The 20,949-nt window shown below is 52.4% G+C and overlaps 1 protein-coding gene across 1 annotated transcript; it reads left to right on the top strand.

Moving 5' to 3' along the window:
• The first annotated feature begins 5,879 nt into the window (after window positions 1-5,879).
• LOC129200920 (electroneutral sodium bicarbonate exchanger 1-like) lies at window positions 5,880-19,352 on the top strand. The gene is made up of 24 exons (XM_054812171.1): window positions 5,880-5,927; window positions 7,299-7,380; window positions 7,697-7,787; window positions 8,252-8,428; window positions 8,638-8,798; window positions 9,289-9,477; window positions 9,586-9,674; window positions 9,795-9,952; window positions 10,311-10,398; window positions 10,880-11,026; window positions 11,210-11,301; window positions 11,804-11,978; window positions 12,112-12,245; window positions 12,920-13,165; window positions 13,272-13,377; window positions 14,290-14,451; window positions 15,167-15,280; window positions 15,601-15,762; window positions 16,358-16,609; window positions 17,338-17,406; window positions 17,890-18,063; window positions 18,163-18,300; window positions 18,671-18,768; window positions 19,256-19,352. The coding sequence occupies exons 1-24, from the start codon at window positions 5,880-5,882 to the stop codon at window positions 19,350-19,352; spliced, it is 3,249 nt and encodes a 1,082-aa protein (XP_054668146.1).
• The last annotated feature ends 1,597 nt before the right edge of the window (window positions 19,353-20,949 follow it).

The following is a 20,949-nucleotide window of genomic DNA, read 5'->3' as shown; positions in this document are numbered from 1 at the left end:
TGCAGCCCTGCACCTTGCTGGGGGCTCAGCACCTGCTCCAGGCTCTTGGCGGCTGCGGCCGCTGCCCCGCGCCCAGCTGGGACGGGCGCACGAACCCTCCTGCCATCGGCTTCTCCCATCCGCCGCGGGAACCGTTTTGTGCATCAAACCGACCCAAAGTGACGTGCGGGTGGGGAAAAGAAAATGTGAAATGGCTCTGTAAGGGTGAGAGCGGCACATCACCGAGCAGGGCCAAAATCGGACGCTTTTACGGGATGGGGCTTTGCAAACCGTAGTTTGACGGTTGCCGGCATGGCGGGGTGACCGGTGGAGGGGGAGGAAACTGGTTTAGCTCTTCAAAAAGGAGGCGAGGCCAAAAAAAAAAAGGGGGGTGTGTGTGCTTGGAGGAAGGGAAAGGTGCAAAGCCTGGGTTTTCTCGCTGCTCTTCCTCCGTGCACCTCCCGTCCACGCTGCCTTCCTGTGCTGCTCCCCCGTGCCGTCCCTCCCTCCCCAGGGAGAAAAGGTCGCAGTGGGGGAGAGCCCTGAGCTCTCCACCAGTTGGAAAATAAACTTGAATTCCCGTGGAGGTAGAAGCGTTAAGCCGGTGACGGGCATGGGCGTGGAGCTGGGCGGTTGTGGTACCAGTCCCCTTGCTGCCCTGTCCCTAAATGAAATTATTTGGCTTCTCGTAGCGGCCAGTTTTTCTTTTGTCCTTGTTCTTTTCCGTAAGAGGAGAGCGCAGGGCTGGACTCGGCTCCCTCCTGGCAGGGGCCGGAGGCTGGGATTGTTCCCTGCGCGTGCCTGGCGTCTCTTCGGCTCGGAAAGAAAGAAAAGGCAGAAACCCACCCGGGAAGGAAAACGGGGCCGGGCTGAACGAAGAGCGGGCTGGGGCCAGCTCCGCCGGGATCTGCATCTCCCCTGGCCTCGGGGGGCTGCGAAAATTTGGCAGCTGCCTGGGCAGTTCCTTATTTAAAAAGCAAACCAGGCTTCCTCGGCGCGCCCCAGCTTCTCCATTTGGAGCTTTGGCTACTTACAGGGCTAGATTTTTCTTTTTTCTTTTTTCTGTATTTATTGTCATTTTAAACTTTTTTTTTATTTAAATGAAAGCTGATGTCTTACTTTCTAACGTGACTCTGGGTCATCTCAATGGTGTTTGGAACCCCCCAGCCTGGCTGGAGACCCAGCGCTCCGGCTGCCTGCCCCCATTAGACACCAGAAACCCAGGGATGGCTCCTTATTTTGGGAGGATTTAATATTGCCCTGTGCAGAGGAAAATTATACGAGGGGGAAAAAACCCTCTCAAAGGTGTTCCTGGAATCGCTTTCTGACTGAAAAAAAACCCCATCCTTGAAGTGACCCGTGACGCTTTGGTTGGTAGCAAAGCCCCTTTGCCATGGATGCAGGATGGGTGCTGGGTGTTTTCCTCATCTTTGGTGCCTTAAAACAGCTCCCCAGATCTCCCGGGAGCCCCTTCGAAAGAAGTTTCCTAAAATGTAGGTGCATGGAAATCCCTAAGGGGGGAAAAAAGATGTAAAAAGGTAATAAATAAGGTACTGGCACAATTTTTTTTTTTTAAATTTTATTTCATTTTTTTCCCCCATTTAGAAATACAGACACTATTTTTTCATTTTGGAGATGCTGAAATATATTTATTTTATGGTAAGAGATGATCTAGTTTGGAAATGCTCCGTGTTGTAAATAAAACTGGGGGAGGTTGGAATCCTTTGAGCATATCTGTGTTATTTATCACTTTGAATCTTTGTGTGTTTTGTTTTGTTTTGTTTTCTTTTAATTATTATTTGATTGATTTTGGGTTCCTTCTGTGAAACTCAAATAATATAAATCTGTGTCGCCGTCTCGTGGGTCCCGTCCGTGAAGGGTTGATGTTGGCTGACGGGTCCACCCGCCTGAGCCGTGTCTGTCTGATTTTTCTCTTGTCACCCATTGAACGTAATGGGAAAAGAATATAATAAAAGTCTCGTGTGTCTTGCTGTGCCGCTCCCGAGTCTTTTAAAGGGAGGAGAGGAGTTGGAGGCATCTTTGGAGCTTTTTAAGGGGGGGTTTGGAGTGGGCAGCGCTGATTTGGGGGAAATCCATCTCCCTGGGATGTTGGGTCAGGAACCAACCGATTGGGGAAAGAGTTGAAATCAGTGGGTTTGAGGTTTTATTTATTTATGTAATTTAAAAAAAAAAATTTCTTTTAATTTCTCTATGCAAGTGATGGCAATGAGCTCTGTGTTGCAGGAGGGAGGGGACAGCAGCATCACCCACGTCACCTCTGCCAGACCGGGGGTGTGCGGGGAGTTCAGAAATGGGACTTGGGGGGGTGAAGGTGTTGGTACAGGAGAGAAGTCGCCCCATCCAGAGTGAGCAGATCCTCCCCCCTGCCTTTTGTGGCTTTTTTTGGACCATTTGCAACACAATTAATTACCATTCAATCCAAAGGTTCTAGTTATCTTCCTTTTTTTTTTTTTTTTTTTTTTTAATTTCTTTCCAAATCCCCTCTGGCACAGGTCTGTGGGGTCAGGCAGGTTCATCCCGATCACCCTTTTACCTAAAACTCGAGGAATTGAGAGAAAAATGGGGCACTTGAGCCAAGCTGGGGATCGGAGCCCGGTGCCTCAAAATCCCCCGGGACCAGCGGCGCGCGGGATCCCGATGGGATGCTCGGAAGCATTGGAGACGTCACCAACCGGCTGCCGGATTTAACAAAGGTTTTATTACGGTTTAGGGAAAGCCGCAGGATCTACAGCGCCCTCGGAGCTGTTAGAGAGAAAATGAAGCCGGAGAAATGCAGGTTTGAAGGGAAGGCTGATCCGTGGGTGCAAATTTTCGGAGGGGGTGACTGGGAAACACCGAAGGGATTGATTGATGCGGCTGCGTGTGATGGATAAATCCTTCCCGTGGAGCATCCCATCGCTGGCAGTGATGGACGGGTGCAACTATCCCCAGGCTGATGCTGCTGGAAAGCTGATGTTGCCGTTTAATTGTACCTTCAAAATAAAAAGCAAACAACCACCAAACAGTTTCACGGACTAGAAACTCCCCCTAACATCAGTTTAGGAGCTTGGGAACAGCGGATTTTCTCGTTCGCAAAGGAGCAAATGCTTTGCTTCGACGAGACCGCAACGTGGTAATATCCCCTGTAAATGCAAACGATCCCGCCGCGTTGAGACTGAAATGAAATGCAAAACGTCAGCACGGAGCACGGCAAGAACAAAACAGCCTCTTCCCATCGTAAATTATCAACTCTCCCCCAAAGCAGCTTAATTTTCCTTGTTTTATTTTATTACGAGTAAACACCAGAGAAGCCCCGTGAGCCAGCAAAAATGAGAAGCAGCGTCAGGCGTAGGAAGCCAGACTCTGACTTTGCACCACACCCGCTGATTTGTGGCTACGTTTTGAAATGATTCCTTTATTTGTTTTTAATGGGCCACGTCTGCTGTTTGGGCTGACTTACGTGAGCGGTGGGAACGCGGCCGGGAAGGGGACGCCACGGGGCTCCTCCTTCGGGGACCTCTTTGCGGAGCTGCCGAATATAAGAAAACAGGTGGAGAGAAAACTTCTAAAACTGCGTTACCGACTGGGATCGTGGCGTGGTGGGAGGTTATTTCCCAGCGTGGTCCCCTTCCCCTCTCCTCTTTTTACCTGTACCGCTTGGTGTTGATGAGCCAGTGCACAAAGTCCTTGGCCTTCATCTTGTCCAGGTAGCGGGTGAAGTCGCTGGTGAAGGTGCCTTCCGAGTGTCGCTTGATGTTGGAGGCGAAGCTTTGGGCGCTTTGGGATTCGTACGACTGCCATCTGCTCGGGAGAGAAGGATGGGGGAAGAAAATGTGGTTTAATGCACGTGGTGGCATCCTGCATTGTCCCTGCGGGAGGTGCCCAGAGCGGGGGTTGTGTCCTGTAAAGTACTTTACTGTGTGCAGCATCCTCCAGAAAAGCTCTAATAATAAAGAAAAATAATTTGCAGTCTCGGGAGGGTCTGCCAAGCCAGGCCAGGGTTGTCCCCGACATCATATATACGCACTATCCTATCCCATATTATTTGCCCTACTCCTTGCTCGGCTGTGGTGGGTTCATGCCTGGGAGGGAGGGAGGGAGGGAGGGAGCGTGGTGCCGCCCCGAGGTTTAGATCAACCTCCTCCAGCTCCAGGACAGAGAGCTGACATTGGGGTCCCCCCCTTCCACAAATTCCCCCCGGCAGAAGATCCCCAAAGGATTTTCCTCCCACACAGCTGCCGGCATGGAGCGGGGCTCAGCACCCAGCCCAAATGTGTTGGGTTTGTGTGGCAAGGTTTTGGTAGCAGGGGGGGGCTACAGGGGTGGCTTCTGTGAGAAGCTGCCAGAAGCTTCCCCTGTGTCTGACAGAGCCAATGGCAGCCGGCTCCAAGATGGACCCGCCCCTGGCCAAGGCCGAGCCAATCAGCGCCTCTGTGAGAACATATTTAAGAAGGAAAAAAAACCAGTTAGAGAGAGCTTTTGCAGCGGGAGAGAGGAGTGAGAAGCTGTAAGAAACTCTGCAGACACCCAGGTCAGTGCAGAAGGAGGGGCAGGAGGTGCTCCAGGCACCGGAGCAGAGATCCCCCTGCAGCCCGTGGTGAAGGCCATGGTGAAGCAGGCTGTCCCCCTGCAGCCCATGGAGGAAGGATGAGGGGGTGCAGAGATTCCCCCTGCAGCCCATGGAGGAAGGATGAGGGGGTGCAGAGATTCCCCCTGCAGCCCATGGAGGAAGGATGAGGGGGTGCAGAGATTCCCCCTGCAGCCCATGGAGGAAGGATGAGGGGGTGCAGAGATTCCCCCTGCAGCCCATGGAGGAAGGATGAGGGGGTGCAGAGATTCCCCCTGCAGCCCGTGGAGGACCCCACGCCGGAGCAGGTGGAGGCACCTGAAGGAGGCCGTGGCCCGTGGGAAGCCCACGCTGGATCAAGTTGCTGGCAGGACCTGTGGACCCGTGGAGAGAGGAGCCCACGCCGGAGCAGGTTTGCTGGCAGGACTTGTGACCCCGTGGGGGACCCACGCTGGAGCAGTTTGCTCCTGAAGGTCTGCACCCCGTGGGAGAGACCACGCTGGAGCAGTTCGTGAAGGACTGTAGCCCGTGGGAGAGGCTCCATGTAGGAGCAGGGGAACGATGAGAGGAGTCCTCCCCGTGAGGAGGAAGAAGCGGCAGACTCAAAGATTAATTAGAGTTGTACATTTTTTATCTTTGCTGGATGCCTTCGCAGTTCAGGGGGAGTAAAATGCCACCCCCCACCCCCCCTCATTTGCTGAAACTTTGGCTTTTGTTTGCCTGTCACCACGCACTTTCATTGCTCTGGTTTAAATTCTTTGGTGGCATCTCCGTGCGAGGCTCGCTGCGATTTCGGGGATGCTGTGGTGGCCGGGGAAGGGCGATGAGATGCTCGGAGCATCTCGCCACGGACCCGGAGGTCCCCACTTGTCCCGTTTCCTCCCACGTTTGCTCCTGAAGCTTTAAAACTTAATAATATAAAAGCAGCGGGGGATCTGAGCCGCCCCGTAACGGGTATTTTCCCAAGGGTTTGCGCCTCAGTCGTATGTTGGCAGCTTGTGCTGTGAAACACACCAAAACGCCGCTTATGCCTTTCGCCCCGGCGTTTACACCCCATTTCTCTCCTCCGGGTAGGTTTGGTTCAAAACAGAGCTGGTTTCTCCCCATCCACTAAGTTTTCCAAGCAGGATGAGTTTTGGGGTTGCGTGGCTTTAAATAACCGCCCATGCCCAAGATTCCGATTCCAAGAAACGGTCACTTTTTGTGTACCTGGAGTTGGTACACAGCGGGCGACACTGAGCTCCTCTCGGTGAGGGTTACTGCGGTGTCCTGGGGGGGGTCTAACCCCCCTTGATTGATCCCCAAAACCCCAAAACCGCTGACCGACGTCAGGATGAGCCAGGACGAGGGTTACAAAATGACGCTGCTGGAAGAGTTACAGGTAGGGGCTCTGCCGAGGGGCCCAACGTCCCCGATGCCCCCCCACCCCGCCCCAAACGGTTGGAAACCTCTCCCCGAAATCCCGTCGGCATTTCCCCGGAGCGCAGAGGGATGCGGAGGGGGGAGATGCTTTGTGCCGGGGAGGGCTCCCGGCGGCAGGTTCAGCGTCGTTGGTCGGAGTACGGGGGCAAAACGGTTTCTAAGAGAGACGGAGACTTTCCCCGTGTCACCCGCGGGGTGTTTGACTCCCAAACCGCCCCGTGTATTCCCACTCCAACACCCACCTAATGTGCTCGAGCTTGTGATTTCGTTTAAATCGCGATTTTTTTTTTTTAAAACTGCGATTTTTTTTTGAAACCGCGATTTTTTTCTTTAAACAGTAATTTTTTTTTTTTAAATTGCAATTTAAAGCGATTTTATTAAGCCCTTTCATCCCATACCTTTTCCCGGCTTGGGGTTTGGAGTTTCTTGGGGTTGGTTTTTTGGGGGATTTTTTTTTTTTTTTGGCAAAACCAAAGGGGAGCAGGATGCATTTTTGCTAAGAGGGGACGGAGGGTGGCGGAGGCCGTCATCGGAGAGAGGACAGGAAAGCCACGGGCGCGTGATAATCCGGCTGCCGGGTTACGTGGGCGAGTCCCGGGAGCTGGCGGGGAGTTAGCAACAGGTCGGCTCTGAAATTAATACTCGGGGACCAGCAAACTCGTTTCCAGACAGGAGCGTTTCTTCCTCTTGTTCGTTAAATTAACCGGTGCCTTTCCCGAGCATCGCTGCTGCGCGGTGGCAGGTGATGCTGTTCACTCGAAGCAGGAATTTGGGGGATAAAAAGCAGATTTCACGTTAGTGTTTGCAGGTTAAATCATAACAAGTTATTTATTCTCTGGCTTTGGGTTTGTGTTTTTTTTTTTTTAATTAAGTCTTTGTGATTAATGCATCATCATTAGTACGACGGGCAGCATATGCCAGCGCAGCGTTTGAAGTTTTATTTTAAATTATGGGTTTGGTTCTTTTGGGCTGTTTCCCAGTGCCCGGTGTAGCTCTTGCTTCTTGAATTTCGTCCAACAGCCCTGCCAGGTCCCCAAGTTTTCTTGGTGTTTTGCTCTTCTTCAAACTTCGGTTTCAGAAATCGAGCAACTGGGTGCGAATCTCAGAGGGGTTTTTGGGGTTTTTTTTTGTGTTTGAACGATGCTACGGGCTGTTTTATTGGGTTATGGGAAGAGAAACCTCCTCCAAGTCCGTGCTTTTAGGGCTGTGCCTGGAGGAGGAGGCACGCGGAGGCGTGATGCTCGTGGATTTGGGTGGACGCGGGGGTGGACGATGGCCGGGAGGACGTAAGGGAGCTCTGCGCAACTTTTCCCTTCTCCTTTCTAAACAGGGAGATGACGAAGAGGCAGTGATTGACCAAGGAAGAACGAGCAACGTCGTCAATATTCACTATGAGAAGGAGGAGTTGGAAGGTGAGTCTCTGCTGAGATCCCGGTAGAGGAGCCGCCAGCCCAGCGCCTTTTCCTGTCGCACAAAGTCCCTGCGACGTCCCTTGCTTGGCATTTTAGATGATCGGGAACCATCACTTGTTGTTGCTCTCTCGTTGCAAAGTTTGAGTAAAATAGGCTTGGGAAAAAAGGACAGGTCTGTGACGTTCAGGGATCCAGTTAAAAGAAAATTAAGAGAAGTTGGTGTTTCCTCCTGGGGTGGCTGCACTGATTTAATTGCAGCATCTGCGTCAAGCGTCTCCGCGGTATCGAGAACGATGCAAACGCCGCTTTTTTGCAGGCCACCGGACCCTGTACGTGGGCGTGCGGATGCCGCTGGTGAGGCAAAGCCAGCGGCATCACCGTCCCCACAGCCAGAAGCATCGGGAACGGGAGAAGGACTCTGCCCCGACGGAGCAGGGCTACCACTGTAAGTCCCGCCGCAGCGTTCACTGAACTCCTCGGGGCTACGTGGGTGCTGGGGTCTTCTGCAAGCAGGTCCCCGTGCCTGTTTGAGTGGCTTGCTGTTCCTCCGAGGGAAAGCGGCATCATTTAGCAGGACCCTCTCTCTTTTCCCAAACTTTCCTCTTTCTTCTCTTTTTTTTTTTTTTTTTATTTTTTTTTAAGACAGTTAAATGCATAAAGGATTTAGGCTCGCCTTCCTCAGAGGGATCCTGGCTTTAAAAATGGAACTGTGGGGAAGGGAAGATGCCCATCCTTATGCAGAGGTGGATTAGATGCTTCTCCTTCTCTGGGGCTCTGTGCAAGCCTGGACAGAGCCAGGGCAGAGGGGCCAGCCCGATGTTTATGATGCCGATCGATGCCCGCTTTGCCTGTGAGCGTGACGGGCCGTATTCGGGCACGGTAACGGGACGGGGCTTTGCCTTCTGCCCCCAGACACTCCGTCCCAGCGAGTGCAGTTCATCCTCGGGACCGAGGAGGACGAGCAGCACGTTCCCCATGACTTGTTCACCGAGCTGGATGAGATCTGCGTGAAAGAGGGTGAAGATGCCGAGTGGAAGGAAACGGCAAGGTAAATCCCCGCTGCCGGCCGCGGTGGGAGAGGAGTCCCCTTGCCGGCAGCGCCCGCGGGCTCTGCTTTCCGCTCTCCGGGACTTTGGCAAAGCTTTTGCAGGTGCCGATGCGAGGAGCCTTCTCTCGCCGCCCTGTAGCTCTGTTAAAGGGGTTGCGGAGCTGAGGCCGTTTCCTCGCAATGGGGCTGATCGCGCCTGATGTCCGCAGGTGGCTGAAGTTTGAGGAGGACGTGGAAGACGGCGGCGAGCGCTGGAGCAAGCCCTACGTGGCCACGCTGTCCTTGCACAGCCTCTCTGAGCTGAGGAGTTGCATCATCAACGGGACGGTGCTGCTGGACATTTGTGCCAACAGCATCGAAGAGATTGCAGGTACCGCGGGCGCCGCGTCTCTGCGGGAACGGCCGAGCTCGGTTTGCCGCGGTGCCCTCCGCTCCCGAATCAAACCCTGCCCCAACGGCGCGTCCTTTTCCAGAAACCCCGCTGTGTTTTTAAGTTGGTTTTGGATGCAGGCTGGGCGTGCAACAGTCACACCAGCTTTTTCTGGTGTGTTTTTTCCATTTTTTTTTTTGAATGTGTAGAGTCAGACAGAAAGGCCAGACGGGGCAAGAAAATTGCATTATTTCGAATGGGAAATAATTATCTTAGCAGAGTGATGAATAAGCACTTTGCTCGTGTTTTTTAGCAAAAGAAACTTCTTGCTTTCGCTGCAAAGGCTGAACTGTATTAAAATGTCTTGCTAAGCAAGGCTGGGCCTGTGTCAGGGGATCCTGCGTGGCACAGCCTTCCCCCGGGGGCTTCGGGGCTTGGGACCTGGGGGGGTTTCTGCTCTGACGGCTTCGTTTCCCTTTGCCATCCCCAGATATGATCCTGGGCCCGCAAGACCAGTCCACGGAGTTTGACGAGCACGTGTGGGCAAAAGTTCGAGAAGTCCTACTGAAGAAGCATCACCATCAGAATGAGAAGAAAAGAAACAACCTTCTTCCCATCGTCCGCTCGTTTGCTGATGTGAGCAAGAAGCAGTCAGACCTGCACCTCCTTGACAAGCCAGGTGAGGGTTCCTGCAGGGCTCTGGTCCCATTCGACTTGTCCTGGCAGAGGAGAAGCATCCCAATTGCTCCTTGTCCGTCTTTCTGAGTGTCTTTCTTTTTCCTACCAGCCCAAACACTCACCCCGCATCCTTGTCCTACCACTGCAGAAGCTAAAAATGGGGTGAACCATGAGAGCAATGCGATGGACTTAAGCAAGGTGAGACGCTCGTAGCTATCTTATGCCTTTAGGGCCAGATTTGGTCTTGCAAATTTGGCTGCAGAGTGCTGAGGGCTTTGCTTTTGGGGTATTTGCCTGAAAATCGCTTGTTGTGCCTAGGCGCAGCTGCATTTCATGAAGAAAATTCCCACCGGGGCTGAAGCATCCAACGTGCTCGTAGGAGAGCTGGATTTCCTTCGCCAGCCCATCGTGGCATTTGTCCGCCTGACCCCGGCTGTCCTCCTCTCGGGCATGACGGAAGTTCCCATCCCAACAAGGTCTGAAGGAGAAGCACAAAGATTTTATTTCAAAAAACCCCCACCCAACAAAAGAACATCAAGGTGCATGCATCAGTTTGGCGTCCCAAGGGAACAAGGGCAGGGGGAGCGAGGACATTTCTCCCACTCGCATCCCTTCCCTGCTGTGTCTTTCAAACCCCTTGGCCAATTTTAATGAAAATTGGCCCAAAAATTAAATTTGCCATCGGTTTTGGTGAATTTCAAATTCCTGGCGGAGTCGGTGAGCCTACGTGTCCCCTCTGGAGCTGCGCTCGGGGCTGGGGGCTCCCAGGGATTTCCTTGGGTGTCCTTTGAGCAAGGACACGTTCTTCTCGCTCATTGTGTTTTTCTTGCCCAGGTTCCTGTTTGTTTTGCTTGGACCAGAAGGCAAAGCCCATCAGTACCATGAGATCGGCAGGTCCATGGCTACTATCATGACGGATGAGGTGCGAGAAGAGAGAATTCCGGGTCATTTTTGGTTTTCTTCACCTCTCTGCAGTAGTGAGGAAGAGGATTTGCTTCCCAACTGCCCGCACCTCTCCAGATAGCCCACCCCTCGTTCACACGCCGAAGCAAACGCACGGATTTGTATCACCCCACCTCTTGGAGGTTGAAATCCCACCCGGTGTGCATCCTGCACCTCCCCGGGGTCCCCAGCACCCTGTCCCCAGTGGTGGCGTTGCCAGGGCCAGTGAAACTTCCCCGCTTTGAGCAAAAGGGTATGGTGTGCCATGAGGGATGGGGACCTCGTGGAGGAGATGATTACAAGTACCGTGATGGACAGATTTTTCCATTTGGGGGAATATTTCCTGCCATTACAAGCAGGAAATTTGGGGAAAATGATCTTGCATTTAGCCAGGAGCTTACTGTAGTGCTTAGGACATCGGAGATGGGTTGTCCTCTGAGCAGGTTGTCTCCTGTCGGCAGGTTTTCCGTGACGTTGCCTATAAAGCCGAGAACCGGGCTGACCTCGTGGCCGGCATCGACGAGTTTCTGGATCAGGTCACGGTCTTGCCGCCAGGAGAATGGGATCCATCGATCCGAATCGAGCCCCCGAAAAACGTCCCTTCGCAGGTGGGTGCTGCGGCGGAGGGAGGCGCGAGGGGGACGGGCAGGCCGGCGGCCGGCCGGCCGGGGATGCTGTTCTGGGACCCAGATTCACCAGGTCCCAGTTTGACGCAGTCACATACCCAGACCAGAAGCCCAACAAGCCAGTGGTTACGAATCCATAGCTTTGGCTTATTTCCTTTTTAACAGGGAAAAAGGAAGATGCCAGGAGCTCTCGATGACAGTGCTTCTCACAGCAAGCCAGAGAAACACAGTGGTCCTGAACTGGAGCGCACGGGAAGGTGTGAGCTTTAATAGTTTGTGGGGTTTGTTGTTTGTTTTTTTTTTTTCTCTTTGCCTCTAGAATCGGAGCGTGCACCTTCCCTTGTAGCAGTTTTCTGGGGTTAGTTGGTTCAGTGAAGGGGCTTCACATTACCAGCTCGGTCCCCTGGGCTGGGCAGGTGAGATCTGGGCAGCTGGGCTCAGCCACAGCACCACTGCAGACAGATTTTCTTGATTTGGGGTGGAAGCAGCTGTGTAAATACCTCCAGGGAGAGCTCTGCTGCTTCTCCAAGCAAGGGACAGTTGCAGTAAGAGGGGATGGGCTTTCAGGTTTGGTCCTTTTTCTTTTTGTTGGAGGGGTTTTTTGTGCTTGCTTGGTTTCTGCCGGGTATAAAACGGCCGAAGGAGACTGCTGCTGGTTAGCAATGAAGGTTACTGTCTGCTTGGGCTTGTCCTTCTGCAGCAAAACCCCCTCTGTGTGGTCTTGCAGGGAAACAGTCTATTTGTTTTTCCTTCCTCCAGGCTCTTTGGAGGTTTGATCCTGGACGTGAAGCGCAAAGCCCCGTGGTTCTGGAGCGACTTTCGGGATGGTCTGAGCCTGCAGTGTCTGGCGTCCTTCCTCTTCCTCTTCTGTGCCTGCATGTCCCCTGTCATCACCTTCGGGGGACTGCTGGGGGAGGCGACCGACGGCCACATCGTGAGCAGCTCTCTTGGGTGGCGTGGGGGAGCGCAAAACTCATGCAAAATCTTCGCTGCAGTGAATTTGCTTTGGGTTTTTTCTTCTTTTTCCCATTGATTTATTTCCTCGCCGCTGCCTCTTCCCTGGACAGAGTGCCATGGAGTCACTGCTGGGCGCATCCATGACCGGCGTGGTGTATTCCCTCTTTGCTGGCCAACCTCTCACCATCCTCGGCAGCACTGGACCCGTCCTCGTGTTCGAAAAGATCCTCTACAAATTCTGCAAGTAAGGCCGGCTGCCGCGGCCGAGTGCCGCGAGAGCCTTCAGGAGGCAGTGGTGGAGAAAAGATGTTTTTCTCGTCTTTTTCTCAGTGAGAGTTGTTAGATTTCAGTTGTTTTCTGTGTCGCAGACGTTGCACGCTGCTGCTTTAGTATGTGATGGTGCAAGAGCCCTTGGTCTCTGAAGGATGGATGAGGTTGTTTGGGGTTTTTAGGGTTAAAATGAAGCAGGAAGAGGAGAAGCCATAAGGATGGGGATCCTTGTGTTGTGATGACTTTGATGTGAGATGAGACACCCTGATTGCAATTCAATTTATTCTTCAGCCCCAGCTTGCTGGTAGCAGGTGACTGGGTGCAAAATCAGCCGGGGTTTTGGTGTTAGGGCATGGGGGTGATGTGGGAGGACACCACCTTCCACAAAGGGCCCTGACCTCAATTAGCCTCCAAGGCCTTAACACAAGCTAATTGTTAAATAACAATCATGAAATAATTGGCCTCTCCTCCTGCAGGTCCGCACCCTGCACCGCAGCCCCAAGGCTGTCTGTAGTAGGACATGGAAAGTGCATTTACCATCTGCAGCCTTGACGTGCTCCTAAATTGCTCGTGATTTTCCCCGAAGGAAGGCACGGCTCGGCGCCTCTTCCTGGCCTTTCCAGCCTTTGTTTGATTTTGGTTTCCCAGGGAGTACGCGCTCTCCTATCTCTCTCTGCGGGCCTGCATCGGGCTGTGGACTGCCGCCTTCTGCATAGTGCTGGTGGCCACCGACGCCAGCTGTTTGGTGTGCTACATCACCCGCTTCACCGAAGAAGCCTTCGCCTCCCTCATCTGCATCATCTTCATCTACGAGGCTCTGGAGAAGCTGAGTCACCTGCGAGAGACCTACCCTGTGCACATGCACAGCAAACTCGACTTCCTCACCGTCTACTAGTGAGTTTTTCTTTTCCTCCTAAAAGGCTGCTGCCCCTTGGCAGGAGCTCAGGGCTGCACCTCCATTGCCTTTCCCTCACCCTCGTCTTGGCTTTTCTCCTCCCAGCTGTAAGTGTGAGGCACCAAGCCATCCCAGCAACGCAACCCTGCGTTTCTGGGAGAGCAACGAGATCAACGTGTCTGGCATCGCCTGGGAAAACCTCACGGTGACTGTAAGTGCCCCAAGCCACTACTTCCGCGGCCGTGGGGTCCAGGGGCGTTCACATTTTGCAAAAGTCAGAGCCCTTCGGGTGATGAGGGGCTTCAGACTGTGCTAGTGCTGCTCTGCAAAGGCATTCTTTAAATCTAACGTGTGGTTTTAACCCGCTTGGTCCTGGGAAGGAGAGTCCACCTTGTCCCCCCAACATCGTGGGTAATAACTGTCCTCCTTGACCCTGTCGCAGGACAATTTTTCTGACCAGGAGCAAGGTTAAGTGGGTGGTTTGATTCTTGTAGAAGTTGGAGGACTTAAGTTCCTGCTTGAAGGTAGTCCTTAGCTTCCTTACTTGGTTCCTAAGAACTCCAGTCCTTGCTTGCTTACTCAGCACTGTCTGTAGGTCCATGCATAAATTTGCACGTCTGAGCAGCCTCTCGGGCTGCTGTTGCTGGAAGCAAAGCCCAGGCATAGGATGGGAGGCTCTTCAGGACATCTTCATCCCCTCTTGGCCGTGTCCTGGGAGCCCTTCGCTGGGAAGGGACGATTCGTCTCTTCTCCTTTCCTTCCGCGGCTGTCTTAGCCCTCCTTCCCTGCTCCCTCTTTCTCTATCCCCAAGAACTTCCAGTGTTTCCTTCCCCTCTTGGCGTCTTCTTCAGCCACGGTTGCCTGCCATTCGAGCGGAGGATGTGCCATGGGTCTGTGATATGGTGTCCCATCACATCTCGCCTCTCCGCTCTCCTCTGTGCGGTTCGATGTGTCACTTGTTCAGCTGCTGCTCATTCAATATAAATCTCCGTCAGCAGCAGCAGCAGCAGCAGCAGTTACAAGGTCATGGATCTTGGACCAAGATCCTCAAAAGCCCCGAGTTATCCCAGGTTTCCTTGCCGCACGTGCACTACCTTTGTGTCCTGACGCTCTGTTTCTCCAGGAATGTCGGTATTTGCATGGAGAGTTTCACGGACCTGCCTGTGGACGCAACGGCCCCTACGCGCCTAATGTCCTCTTCTGGTGCTGCATCCTCTTCTTCTCCACCTTTGTCCTGTCGAGCTTCTTGAAGAAGTTTAAAAGCAGCCGTTACTTCCCAACCAGAGTAGGTAGAAGATGGTGGCCGGCAGCAGTCTCCACACTCATTTCCCAAAATGGCTTTCCCGGAGCGCTAAGCAGTATTTGCCACCGCTTGGTCAAGCTGGGAAACATTGACCTTGAAGGCCAAACTCTCCAGCAGCTTGGATGTCCCTCCCTCGTTTCCATGAGTGCTAAACGACCGTGGCGTTTCCCACCTGCCTCGCGACCTGCCCCCGAGCGATATTTTGCTCAGGCAGTGGGAAATGAGGTCTTCCAAAGTTGTGGGGGTTTATTTGCCTTTTTTTTTTTTTTTTTTTACCTTCTGTGCATTATGCTCAAGGGGAAAGTTGGTTCAAATGAGGAGCTGCCATAGGAAAAGACACTTTTTCTTCCTTTTGAGGAACATACGATGCCTCAGTGCGCCTTATTCCCATTTTAGCTGTGAGCGTGGCTGCAGTGGCAGCCATCTGCTTCCTTATTTTTTAATATTTTTTTTACTTAAGGTTTGAATTCAAACAACCCTCTTCCACCTAATTAAACTCTTTTTTTTTTTATTGTCTGACACCAGCTCTCACAGAGACAAGCACAGCAACAGTAGCTAACCAAGGGATTTGGCTGCATGTCCTCAGAGTGGTGGGATTTTGTTAACCAGCCTTAATGTTGTTGATGTCTCTCATTTTTCCATCTCATGTTGCGGCCCCCTTTGCGATGCCCCTTTCAGCTCTGGTTTCTTGCCCCAGGTGCGGTCCACAATAAGTGACTTTGCTGTTTTCCTCACCATCGTCATCATGGTGCTCATTGACTTCATGACTGGGATCCCGTCACCGAAGCTCCACATCCCCCATACGTTCAAGGTAGGGGGGGTGTTGTGGCACGGAGCGGGTTTCACCGAGGCAGGACAGGGCTGAGTCTGGAGGAGATGCTGGTGGTGTGACCATCTCCTCCACCTCCAAGTGCATCGTTTCCTCCTGGAAATGAGAAGACAGCCCCAAAACTAGGTACCTGCAGGAGAAATAGCTACAGGTGCTTGCAAAGAGGATGCTGGCACTGCTGAGCCCCGGGGTGACGTGAAACCAGGGCTGGGAGATGCTGTGACACGGGGATGGAGGGGAAAATCCAAGCCGGTGAAGTAGCTGGGCTGGGAGATGAGGCTGATGTGTGTGCTTTGTTGCAGCCTACCAGAGACGACCGCGGGTGGTTCATCAACCCCATAGGACCCAACCCTTGGTGGACGGTGGTGGCTGCGCTCATCCCAGCTCTGCTTTGCACCATCTTGATATTCATGGACCAGCAGATCACGGCTCTTATCGTGAACAGGAAGGAGCACAGGCTGAAGGTAAGGGGCTGCAGGAGACAACCCCATCCGCAACCCGCTCTGGGCTGCAGGTACGGGGAGAAGCTCCAATTCCAAATGCCTTGTGAAGGCATTGGTTTGGAACAACGTCAGGCAGCGTGGCAAGATGGTCTCCTGGCTTAATGATGACACAGGGAGCAAACGACAACAGGGGAGTTCAGATGAGCAATCTTTCGGAGGAGCATATTAAGCTTAGAGCGTTGTAGAAGCACGCTTTTGTTTTAAAATGTCAGCAGCAGCTGGGGAACGAATCATTTTGATGTGCTGCCAGGGATAACTGAGAGTCATATCTTACTCGCAAGTGGTAGAAATGTCTTTATGAATGAAAAATAGTAAGGTGGTTTTTTGGTTGAGAAGTAGATACAAACTCCCCAAATCCACTTTGTCTGAACTGCTGCCGGATTGTCATGCAAGGTGCTTGCGCAAAGACTGGATACATCCTTATTTGTTTCCAGTTCGTGTTTTCAATTTTCAAGACGTCGACTTGAGCTCCTACAGGGTTGTTTGGGTCTGACTTGCGACGTTGTCCTTGCTCTTGTCCCGTGAGATGCTCTGTTTCTTGTTTCGCTCCGCGCAGAAAGGATGCGGGTACCACCTGGACCTCTTCATGGTGGCCGTGATGCTGGGGGTGTGCTCCGTGATGGGGCTGCCGTGGTTTGTGGCTGCGACCGTCCTGTCCATCACCCACGTGAATAGCCTCAAAGTAGAGTCTGGCTGCTCAGCTCCAGGAGAACAGCCCAAGTTTCTGGGGATACGAGAGCAGAGAGTCACTGGCTTGATGATCTTTGTGCTCATGGGCTGCTCATTCTTCTTCACTTCGGTGTTAAAGGTAAGAGGAAAATGGAAACCACCCAACAACCGCGAGCTTTTTGGAGGTTATGCAAAACTAGTCCCCTTTCTCCAGGCCTGAGTAGCTGTGGAGCAGAGGAGGAGGTGATCCCAAACCTTGGGGCTCGATCCGTGGTGGGAACCACCCTCGGTTGCACTTTCCAGCCCTTCAGACCCCAGTTTGGCACGCTCGAGCCAAGCGAGCAAGCCAACTGCTTGGATTTTCAGATGTCTTTCAGGCCCACCCGTGTTTATGGGTTACGATGAAGCGTATTTAGAGCAGTACCTCTGCTCTTTCAACCAGGCAGCACGTTACCGGTTGCAATTTGTTCCCCCAGATGCCTCGGAACAGCCGTTCCCAGTAGCTAAACGCGCTGAAATCGTCCCCGTGGGCTTCCTTGCGTGTTGCCACAAGAACACGTACAAATGTTTTTCTACCGTCGCAGAACGCGGCATATGGTAGCATGGGCGAAATCACCTATTTTCCTCCAACCTTTCTGGAAAACAGGATTATTCTGATGAAGTGTAACTCAAAAGCTCAGCCTAAAGCAGAGCATTAAATCATTCGCACGCACAAAATCTCTGATGGTTAAAATGCGACACCTCTCTAACCCTGTGGAAGCTGGAAGGCTTTAGGCAATTTTAGGCAGGGACTGTAGAAGAGAGCGGTAATACTGAAAATGCAATTTGAAAACAAGAATGCACTAACTTCTGTATTTATTTTTGGAGTTTATACCAATGCCTGTGCTTTATGGCGTCTTTCTCTACATGGGTGTGTCGTCGCTCAGAGGAATTCAGGTACGGCCTCTTTTACAGCGTGTTGGGTCCCTGGTATTTCATCTCTATAGAAGCAGGTAAAAAAAGCAGTGGCATGGGGGAAAAATCCCTCTCCGAAAGCAAGCGATCAAAATATTTTGTGTAAGAAAAAGATTGGAGGAGGCACAGGAGGTGTATAGGGCCGGGAGGACCGGGCAAGTTCAGGGCAGGTTACGGGAAAATGGGGGAATTCAGCGCGAAGGGAAGGCGATTTCTGTGGCTGGTGGAAATCCTTGCTGGGGGATTCAGCGTGCTGAGAAACGCTGAGAACAGAATAACGGGGAATAATTGCAGTTCGGTGGGCAGCTCTCGCGGGCAAGCCGGTTTATAGATGGAGCGGAGGGAAAATTGGGTGCTGCTCGCAGAGGAACGCGGTGGGATCCAGGATTTCTCATTGCAAGTGAGATCCTGAACACTCCCTCCGCGTCTCCCCGGGGCCAGAAACTTCTCACTGTTATTTTACAGTTCTTCGATCGCTTGAAGCTGTTTGGGATGCCGGCGAAACACCAGCTGGATTTCATCTACCTGCGGCACGTCCCCTTGCGAAAGGTGCATTTCTTCACCATGATCCAGCTGATCTGCCTCGTCCTGCTCTGGGCCATCAAGGTGTCGCGTGCCGCCATCATCTTCCCCATGATGGTAAGAGCCGGTGCTGCTCGGCGTCGGGGTGTTTGTAGCGTCGGAGCGAGCTGTGGCATCATCTCTGACCTCGCTGCACCTTCCCTCTTATTCGTGAAGGTTTTGGCTCTCGTTTTTGTCCGGAAAGTGATGGATTTCTGCTTCTCGAAGCGAGAGCTCAGCTTTCTGGATGACCTTATGCCAGAAAGCAAGCAGAAGAAGTTGGACGATGCCAAAAATGAAGCCAAAGAAGAAGAGGTGAAGCTTGCTGGGTGCTCGGGGCCGGGCGTCTCCCTCGGGCTGTGAGATTGCCTCTTTCTGCCACAGCTCGTCTTTAAATGTCGGGGCAAGATCAGAACTAAACAGAAACGGATCCTAATAGCCTGGATCACACATCGTAACCTTTTGTCCTAAATTAGCAGTGAGCTTAACACTTGACTAGAGGTATAATTTTAAAAATGAGTCCTATAATAAAGATTATTATTATTATTATTATACCCTGCTGCACTGATAGCTAAAGCTGCCGCAGGTCAGGAGGAGAGGACAGCGTGCAACGTCTTTACTGGGTGCTGAGTTTATCTCCGCTTTGATTAAAGACCGAGAACTTGATTTGTCCCTTTTCCGTCAGGAGTCCCAGAAGGTGATGGAAGCTGCTGCTGCAAATTGGGTTCAACTGAAAGTGGGGAAGACCAGCGACTTGGATATCCCACAGCAAAGCAGCGACAGGTAAAGTGCCACCAAGCGCCAGGACCCCCGGCAAGATTCGTTTGAAGGTGTTTGGCACCGTCTTTATCGAGCGTCCCTCGGTAAAGCGGTCCGCTCGGCGGGAAAATCAAATTTCTGGGCAGGGCTGCCGGAGGCGATGGCGGGGCTCTGCCCCTGCGCAGAGCGGCTGCACAACTCCCATTTAACCCCCAAAACTTGCATCATCAGTGACTTTAGGGTAGCAGGAGATCCTCATATTTAAGAAAGAGGTGGTGTAGGCACGACCTGTAGCAGCAGTGGCTTAGGAGCCCGCTCCAGGGCTAAACGCCAGCAAGAGCCTTTGCCTGGAGCTGTTGTTCTACAGGCTTGCCTCCCGCAACTCCTCATCCAGCAAAACCTCCGGTGCTTACGCTGAGCTTTGGTTCCCCGGGCCCCCCTGGTCCTCTTGCTGGTGCTAACGCACTTGGCGGCAGCAGTTCCCGTAATCACGGATTGCGATGTAAAATATTTATTGCAGGACCGATCCTTCCGAGATTAATATCTGGGATGAAATGTCGAAAACGACCGTGTGGAAGACTCTCCCTATGAACACAGAAACAGTCTGAATTTGGGGAGGAAAAAGGTAAAGGACCGCATGCGAGCGTGACGAGACGCGCGCGTACGGTTTTCCCGTGCTTCGGCCGGCAATGCTGAGCAAACGAGCAGCGGCGAGGACGGTGGCACGCCAGCCAGCTCCTCTCTGCCGCGGTGGTCCCACGAACGGGGCTCAAACCCCATCATCCACTGATGATGCTCTCCCTTTTTTTTTTTTCATTCTTCCCCCTCCCCAGTTTTCATGTTTAGGAATCTTGACTTTGAAGGAGAGGAGCGAGAACGTGACTCAGGGATGTGCCAACGCGGACACAGGGAGAAACTGCTTTTTTTTTTTCCAGTTGGAGGATTCCCATGAAAGCCATGCAGACGTCTTCAGTTATCCTTGGTGTGCTTCAGGCATTCAGTATCTCTAGACCAGCAAACTGAGGTGCACATCACGGTCAATGGGAGTTCGGTGTTGTTGAGCCTCCGTGTGTACGTGCGTGTGTTTGTTGCAGTTGCGTAGTGGTAGAGGGACTGCTAGCGCTTTATCATTCAGTGCTATTTTTTTAATATCTAATTCCTCCTCTCCTTTCTCTTTTTTTTTCCAAATATAAACTCATGTTTATGTTCCAAATAGTTTTCTGTTATACTTGACGCCTTCTCCGTTTTCTTCTTTATCACGGCCGGGTTTTTGGTCTGGTTTGGGGTCCAGGCTTTCGTTCACTCCTACGTCCCTTACAGGTAGGAGAGGGATGTCCTGCCTGGCGGGGCAGCCTAAGGAGCGTCCGAGCAGTTGGGCTAAGGCGAAGGAGAAGCGTTTGCTCCCTGCCCTCCAGTTTTACAGCATTTTACTTTATTTTAATTTTCATTTTTATTTTCTTTTTATTTTCTTTTTGACTTTTATTTTTCTTTTATTTTAATTTTTTTTTATTTTTATTTTATTTTAATTTTATTTTTATTGTATTTATTTTCTTTTCCTTTGGCTCTGCCATCAGCCTGGAAGCTGCAAAATGCAGAAATGCCCCTTTCTTGTCCCCTGGCCGTAAACCGAATATAAGGGACCACTTAAAATCGAATACTTTGAATACAGCGTATGGTTTTGGGAAAGGCCAGGTGAGACCTGGGGCTCTGCGTCCCTGGGCTGCCCCCCCGTTGTTCCTCCGCTTTCCTTCCTTTTACCTCCCTGGGACTCTAGGGGTTGGTTGTTTTGTTTTTTCTTTTTTCAGCCCTGTCCTTGCAAAGTCTTTTCTCTCGCAGGGTGGGACGAGCTGGGAGGAAAGCGGGAAGCTGCCTTCTCCTCCTCCCTCTCCCTGCCGCTTTGCAGGAACAAGCTGTTCAGCAGAGACGGTTCTCGTGCCCCCTTCACGTTTTGGGGGGGTCCTTGGGCTGCGGCGTCACCCCAGGCACATGCGGTCGAGTCGGGTGGCCCTGGAGCCTGGGAGGAGAGGACAACCCAGAAGAAAAGGTCCCCTTGCAGCCCTGCACCTTGCTGGGGGCTCAGCACCTGCTCCAGGCTCTTGGCGGCTGCGGCCGCTGCCCCGCGCCCAGCTGGGACGGGCGCACGAACCCTCCTGCCATCGGCTTCTCCCATCCGCCGCGGGAACCGTTTTGTGCATCAAACCGACC

The sequence above is a fragment of the Grus americana genome, unplaced genomic scaffold (assembly GCF_028858705.1).
Source record: "Grus americana isolate bGruAme1 unplaced genomic scaffold, bGruAme1.mat scaffold_688, whole genome shotgun sequence".
NCBI lineage: Eukaryota > Metazoa > Chordata > Aves > Gruiformes > Gruidae > Grus > Grus americana.
The sequence above is the reverse complement of the archived record's forward strand: the minus strand, read 5'-3'. Positions and strand labels throughout refer to the sequence as shown.